The following is a 7,419-nucleotide window of genomic DNA, read 5'->3' on the forward strand; positions in this document are numbered from 1 at the left end:
AGGTTTGATGGTTGGAATAACTTAGGATAATGTCATTTGATTTCTCTCTCTCTATATATATCTATATAATATGTTAAAAAAGGATAAAGGATTCCAAAAATAAATTTAAAGGTCACTTTTCGTTTTCACTATTAATTTTCTTTTTGGGGAGACATTTGATAGAAGAAATTTCGCAAGAATCTAAATTTGGAAAATTATGTTTTGTTGTTTGGTTTACCTTTTAAAAAATAATATTCTCAGCAAATAATTTTTACCAAGTTTCTCATGAACATTCTTATGAAAAAATGAGAATCTATCTTTTCCGAGTTGAAATCAAAATTTTAATGAAAAATATTGTTGTTAAATTATTAAATATGGTAATAAATTAATGATTTTAATACATTTTTAGAAAATATGTACAAATATTTTCCGTAATATTTTTTACTATAACTATGAAAATTTGGGCATTTATAATAATTTTCAGAATGTATAGATTCTAGGAATTGTGATTCTCAAAGTACAAAATGTTTCTTTCTCACAGAATAGCTTTAATGATTAAGTATAAGCTATTTATTAGAATCATTACATTAAAAAGAAAATAAAGAATTAAGATGAGTAGAATTACTTCACAAATAACATGATTCTCGTCAATTAAAAATAGTTGTATCATTTTAGACATCAGTTCTAATTCAATAACTTCCAATTCTCGGTTAAAATTTACTTTCTAATTATCAATTACCTATAAATTTGATTAATTCTTTATCATTACATTCTCACTAATAAGAACTAATTTTTCTTAAATATACCCTATAAAAGATTATTAAAATATAGAGAACCCTTGTACTCCACTCATATAGTACCTATATCCCTTCGTTTTTAAGAAATGACGAGAATAACAAATAACTCAATAAAATTGTTTTAGGAGTAACTTAATTTCTCCAATGTATTTTCCACCTGTCATTTCATGAAATTAGTCTTTCATATGATGGAATAGCAGTGTAACATATACACACAAAAACTGAACTAATTGAGAGACAAATTCAGACGATGAAATACTGAAATAATGTGCAAAAAATAAATGTACGCAAGTTTAGTACAAAAGAAATAATAAGGAAACAGACCAATCTAATAAAACTAAAATAAAGCTTGGCCACAAAAACAGATGGCAGGGGCTGTATTGTAGGCTGAATGGAAAATCCTTGTAACGAGTTTAATAGTCTAATAAGTTAACTAGCAAATTCACAACCACAATTAAGACTTTTGGTAAATATAAAGCCAAAGCCTTCTAGCATTACCCATGTACTTGTAACAAGGAACAAGAAACTTGTTACGATCTGTTAGTCTGCGACTGCATAATTTCACTAAGGATCACATAGTCTCAATCCTCAAATATTACCATCCAATAATATTATTCAAAGTTCCTTTTTTCTTCGCTTATAGAAAAATTACACAATGGAACTAAAACAACTTTATTATTGAGCCAGTATAATGTAACCTTCGAAGGTTTGTCCAGCATGATTTGCAAAATAGAGTAAGCTGAATCACAAATTTTGAGCCTAAACGATAGGTCAATTCGGGTGATGCTAATGAGATTCTAGCATTCATCAAATTGCTCATCATATATACTATACAGCAAATTTTGTAGTTAGAATTCGCATCCAGCAGCTTCTCATGCTGCATTCCAGTGAGAATGAGCTATTCACAAAATATCTCAAGGCAAAAAATGACCTTGATTTCTGGTAACTTGGAGAAATGATAAAATACCCAAACATTGGGGCAGGCAAAATAAAATCAAGCACAAAATAAGGTATAACCAAGTCGAGTGCAACATCTTGCAGATGATTCCAAATAGATCATGTCCCATAGTAGTCGCCCATGTTCTCAACAAGATAGTCATATGGTGCAGCCAACCCATACTCGTACGCTCCATTCAGTGTAGTCACTCTGTGTGAAGCAGAATAGACACCACCTATGCCAACTTTTGCATTAACTTTGGCTCTGCCTTTGGCAGCCCTTTTGTTGTCATGTGGAAACTCAGCAGAAAGCCTTCCCATCTGCTTCTGCAGATCAGCAACTGAATCATTAGCCAACTTTGTCTTGGAGTTCTTCTTACCATCAACAAGCTTCAGTTCCAACCGGTACAAGGCACATGCATCACACTTGCTAATCTCGTATTCATAAAGATGCCACTCAAAATGGTTCAGTGGTTGTGGATCCATATAATAGGATCTCTTCAGCCCTCCAAACTCATTCATGACTTGCTTTCTGGATTCATGCCAACCACGTCCACTATAATCTGGCAATGACCTTTGCTTTCTGTTTCCACTCTCAAATGCTCTACGAGGCTTATCAAAGAAGAGCCACTCCCTAATAGTCTCACCCTCAAGAACAGTCAGATCAAAGAGCTCTGCAATCAAATATATGAATTGATTCAAGAAAGAACAATCTTGTAAACCCGTACCAGATACATCTCTAAAAAATAACCAAACCCATCAACCAAAGAAAAGAGACTAAAAGATCAAAAGTACCAGGCGCATTCCATGGAGACTTTGCAGTTGCTGCTCCCTCACATTCTGGGATGCCAACATCTTTTCCTTGTGCCCTTGCACTAAGGGCAGCAAAAAGTAAACTATCCTTTAAACCAATTCCCCCTGGTCGTAGAACTGGGGACATACCTGGTGGCCCTTCATTCAAAGCTAAGGCAGCATGAAAGCTACTGCAGTAGTCTTGACACCAGTCCAACCCTTGCGCAGGCCTTGGACAGTCCCAAAGTGAACATTTTGGGCCTAAGAAAGCAGAAGGAGGAGGGCAGATACTTGGTAAGTAGCTAGATATATGAGGAATAGCATCCTCCTCACAATAACCTGTACCATTAAAACCAGTGTAAAAGCCATGATCATAGTCCTGATGCAAATCAAACTGATGATATTCTAAAGCATGTCCATCTGGGTTGTTAGCTGCCACATTTTGAACACTTGAGGTGGAGTTTTTGCACTCATCAATCAATGGGAAATCATGTTGCTGTTGGCCCTGATTTACAGTTAAACCAGGAAACTTATTACAACCACAAACGAATCTAATATTGAAAATAGACTGCTCTTGAAATACTGGACAGAAAACGTGTAAAAGCAGAATAACCATCAGAGCCTTTTCTTTTCCATTTTTAGGAAAGATTTAAAAATACATTAAGAAAAACTAGCCCAAAGCATATTACAACTGAAAATAACCACTCAAATAGGGTAGGTAATGTCAACTGAAATCCCAAACAGTATACTTTCACATGACTCGGTCACACAGGTAATCTATGAAACACTCCAACTTCTTGGGACAAAGATGGGCAAAAAGAAATATATATTAGCAAGAAAAGTATATTATTATACACAAACTTATTTCCAAAAAACTGACTAATTAGACAGTTCAACCAGAAAAACAAGGACTCGTCCAATATATACTGCATTCATAATGCTTGGATACATATAATGCACCACAACAACCACCAACACCCATCTAGCTATTTGGGTGGGTGTTGACCTTGGTCCAGGTTCAAGTCAAACCCCAAACACACCATAGTACCCAAACACATACACCCTCAACCCAGTCCAAACATCAAACCACCCAACGCTATAAGTACCATTGACTGTTGTGGCAAGTCTTGTTATCAGAAAATTGCAAAGAAAGCTCTGATTATGCTTTCTTACGGAGAAAGTTCCTCTTAAATCAAGATTGGTGATCAATGGCAGTTCAATGCAGCTTATCAAAGTCAACATTAAAAATTTTAAGCAACCCATAGAACTTGATCAAGCAATAACCACTTCAGACAAAGCCTTATTTATTTCCAAGTCTATATAAACTAAAACAAATACAGTTCCAAGGCCCAATGTTGGTTCACAGGTAAAACAAAGAACATATTTGAATTAAAATACTGCACCAAGGGTTGAGTCAATCTTTATCACTCTCAATTATGTGCATTCTAGATACAAAGTAAATGAAAATTAACAACTCAATTTCCACCAGCAATATATGCGAAGTTGGGATTATCAAGTGCAAGGGGCATTAAGGATCCATGATTGTTGGAAAAACCACCTTAATTGTGGCCACTCCGAGCATGCATTAGTTGTGCCTCTTTGGGGTTTGCCCTAATTGCAGTGTCATGGATGATGTTTTAGTCCTACATCACTAGAGATATGATTTAAATATTATAAACCTAGGACAATCTTCACCTAACAAACCAGTTTTGAGGGGTTGGGTTAAACCTTAAGTACAAATTCTGAGGGATGATCATTTCAAACATTAGATCTATTTTCTGAATTGTAAATCAAAACAAATCATCAATTATAATATTGATGATTAGTCATTAAAAATATAAAAATATAATTTTTTATATAGTATAACAATAAATTAAGTACTGAGATAAATTATTTTCTTATTGTCTACACATTAATTATTAGAATTCTCCATGCTCATCTCACTAACCTCTGAAAGACAACCTAGCAAGAAAGTGCCCTACTTTTTTTCAGCCATCTCTTTTGTTTTCGTCTCTTTTCTACCATGGTCCATCTCAGTTCCAAAAATCCAAGGTTTGCTTCACCTACTTCCTCCCAGACCCATCATCCTTACCACTGGTGACAGATGAAATCCTACAACCAGAGGGTCTCTGTCACTGTAATATCCCCACGTATCCCCAAGCCCCGATAGTTGATCTGCTGGGTTAAGTTGGTCCATCTGGACAGCAGGTGAAGACACATCTGAGATCTAAGCCCCCAGAACTCTCCACTGACAAGATTTTGTCCACATCCAACCATCACCCTGGTTTATTACCACACAGATGCTGTTTGGCCCACTAACCATTATTTGTATGACTAAAATGGGGGAAGAATTAAGATTCAAGCAATTCTGCCATTATTACATCAATTAACATGCAATTCCTACAACAAGATACTCCATATAATTCATATCAATCGACTGAAGATTAGAAGCAAATCGATGAATTAATTTGCAACTCATACAATTCCAATGAGGGTAGCCAAGAAAAAGTTGTGTGCACACTACATACCATGAAGTACTGTATTATATGACAAGATAGTAGAACCGGTATATTCCGGCTCATTCACTAATGTCTACTTTACTCCTCATCTCCTTAATATAATTCCCTTATCTTCTTTAACCTATCCCCACAATCCCAAAAAGCAAGATATATTGTCATGTTTTGCATTCTGCATTTCTGTTTGAGTACATCAATTACATGACTTCTATATAAATAATAGATGTGATTCAATTATCAAGAAAGGAGAAACAAGTTACAAAGTTAAAAAAGGAAAATAAACAGATATAATCATTCAATCCAAATATAGCATAGAAAGATAGACTTTGTCTGGTAAACTCTGAAAGCCAGGCCTAAAACAACCCACTTCCTGTTCACTGGGAAAAATTCTATAGACAAAAGTCACATGGATAATATTTACAAATTCTATTAAACAGTGTCAACCATTTCTGAAGCATCTGCAATTTATATATGAAGTTAGAGTAATAAAAATATAAAATTCCAATCAATACATAAACAACTAATGTCACTACCACACAGACCTGCAAAATTATTATCGCCAAAAAATCCTCCAAAAGGAAAAATCACTCACCTCCTGGAACATGACCTTGCCCCCAGCTTGTAGTGTCTGATCATTAGGTTCAGACTTAGGAGCAGCTAACGGACTAGAGGCATCATCTTCCTCGTCACAAAGCTGCAATAGCCGACAGATATCGGTGGAGAATGACCCAAGACTGCCACCCTATATTAACCCATAAACACAAGAGTTCACAATCACAACTTTACCACAAAAACTGCCATTCAAGTTCGCACATGTTCATCTCAATTGGAAAAGTACAGGTTAGAAACAAGCAACCATGATAGATATCTCAATTTTAAATCTAACACAAAGTTAACTAGTTTCAGCAACGATGTTACCACCATGAAAATGATCTTACTTGCTGCAACGAAGATGCAGGCGAGGGCTCATTGAGCTCAGCCTTCCACTCACGAAGCATTTGATGAACTTGCTCCTCAAGCACTGCAGCATCAACAGTGCGGCTCTCCTTCCTAGCATACTGCAGATCCAGGAACATCACTTGCAGGTCATCCACACGGTTCTTTGCCTTGTCCTTAAAGAGCCTGTGCGATGCAGACTTGCAGCTGTTCTTGGGAACCTTCTTCATTGCAAAACCTGAAGTTCTGCCAACAAAACTGAGTTACAGTCACCAATATCAAAAACTGAGTAACAGTCCATCACAAAATGAAACCTACCAAAAACATGGAGAGAAAACCCCCAAAAAATGAACACAACTTGGAGGCAACTTTATCATGATCAGAAGCATATTCCAGCCTCACAACCTAAAGACCACATATTCTAACAAAAAGAATCTAACAACCCCACCGGAGGATTAGGTCAAATTCAAATTGCATTAAAAAATTGTCCCCATTTTCGACTAATTAACACCCCCAAAAAAAAAAACATGCAGGCACACAAGCCATCTACTGATGAAAAATAAACAAACCTAAACATAGATCCAAACAATCAAATTATTACAATCCATCACAGAAAGAAATAAACCCAAAACCTCAAAAAACAAAAACAAATTAAGCATGCAAACACACCCCAGTTTCGCTGAAAACGAAAAAAAGCAGTTCGAGCAAGCACCGAGGCAGAACCGACCCAAGTCAATATTCAGTAAAAGATCGAAAACCCAAAACGTGAATTGCATGAAAAATGGGACAGCAAGAGGAACAGCAAAGAAGTGATGTGGATCGATTGAAAGGTGATTTTTTGCAGAGAAGAACCATGTCTACCTGAGATTCTGTGATAGTAGCTTTCCAACAAAATAAAAAGAAAAACAGATACTAGTCTTCTTTTTGTTTAGCTGAAAACACCCAAAACCTCACACTGTCTCGTCAAAAAAATTGAGAAGTTGAGGAAACTGATATAAGGGAATGGAAATGAGAGAGAGAAAATAAGTTAAAAAGAAAAATGCTTTTGAGTTGGTGACTTTCTCTCCCTCCTTTGCTCACTCCCGAGGCAATCAACAAGCCAAAGGTTACAAACAGTGAAGAATATCAAAATGCGTTTCTGGAATAAATAATTGTAACACTGCTCTTACTTGGTTAAGACGAATAAAGTAACTAATAATTTCTATTGTTAATTTATAAAGTATGCTTTTTATAAAATGTTTAACAAAATATATTCAAATAATTTATTTTTAAGAGTTTTTAACTGACAAGTTATAAGTTTTTAGTTAATTTTTATTAATATTCTTTATTTTTTATTTTTTATTTTCTTTAAGTTACTTTTAGTTATTATCATTTATTTTTATTTTTATTTTTATAGAGATAAAAGTAATTTTTATATAAAATATAATTAAAAAATATTAAATATTTATTTAATAATTGTATTA

At 34.8% G+C, this 7,419-nt stretch overlaps 1 protein-coding gene across 5 annotated transcripts; it reads right to left on the reverse strand.

The window, feature by feature from the left end:
* Nucleotides 1-1,557: 1,557 nt before the first annotated feature.
* Nucleotides 1,558-7,117, reverse strand: LOC137806653 (transcription factor VOZ1-like). Of its 5 annotated transcripts, none has more exons than XM_068606872.1 (5): nucleotides 6,818-7,117; nucleotides 5,959-6,194; nucleotides 5,613-5,762; nucleotides 2,508-3,009; nucleotides 1,558-2,386 (listed from the first exon to the last, which is right to left on the reverse strand). In XM_068606872.1, the coding sequence occupies exons 2-5, from the start codon at nucleotides 6,184-6,186 to the stop codon at nucleotides 1,833-1,835; spliced, it is 1,434 nt and encodes a 477-aa protein (XP_068462973.1). In that variant the 5' UTR covers nucleotides 6,187-6,194; nucleotides 6,818-7,117; the 3' UTR covers nucleotides 1,558-1,832. The 5 variants fall into 5 exon arrangements, with proteins under 5 accessions (XP_068462973.1, XP_068462970.1, XP_068462969.1 ...); XM_068606869.1 differs by having other exon boundaries at nucleotides 5,959-6,202; nucleotides 6,818-7,111; XM_068606868.1 differs by having other exon boundaries at nucleotides 5,959-6,202; nucleotides 6,626-7,096.
* Nucleotides 7,118-7,419: the final 302 nt, after the last annotated feature.

Source organism: Phaseolus vulgaris, chromosome 3 (assembly GCF_000499845.2).
Source record: "Phaseolus vulgaris cultivar G19833 chromosome 3, P. vulgaris v2.0, whole genome shotgun sequence".
NCBI classification, from domain to species: domain Eukaryota; kingdom Viridiplantae; phylum Streptophyta; class Magnoliopsida; order Fabales; family Fabaceae; genus Phaseolus; species Phaseolus vulgaris.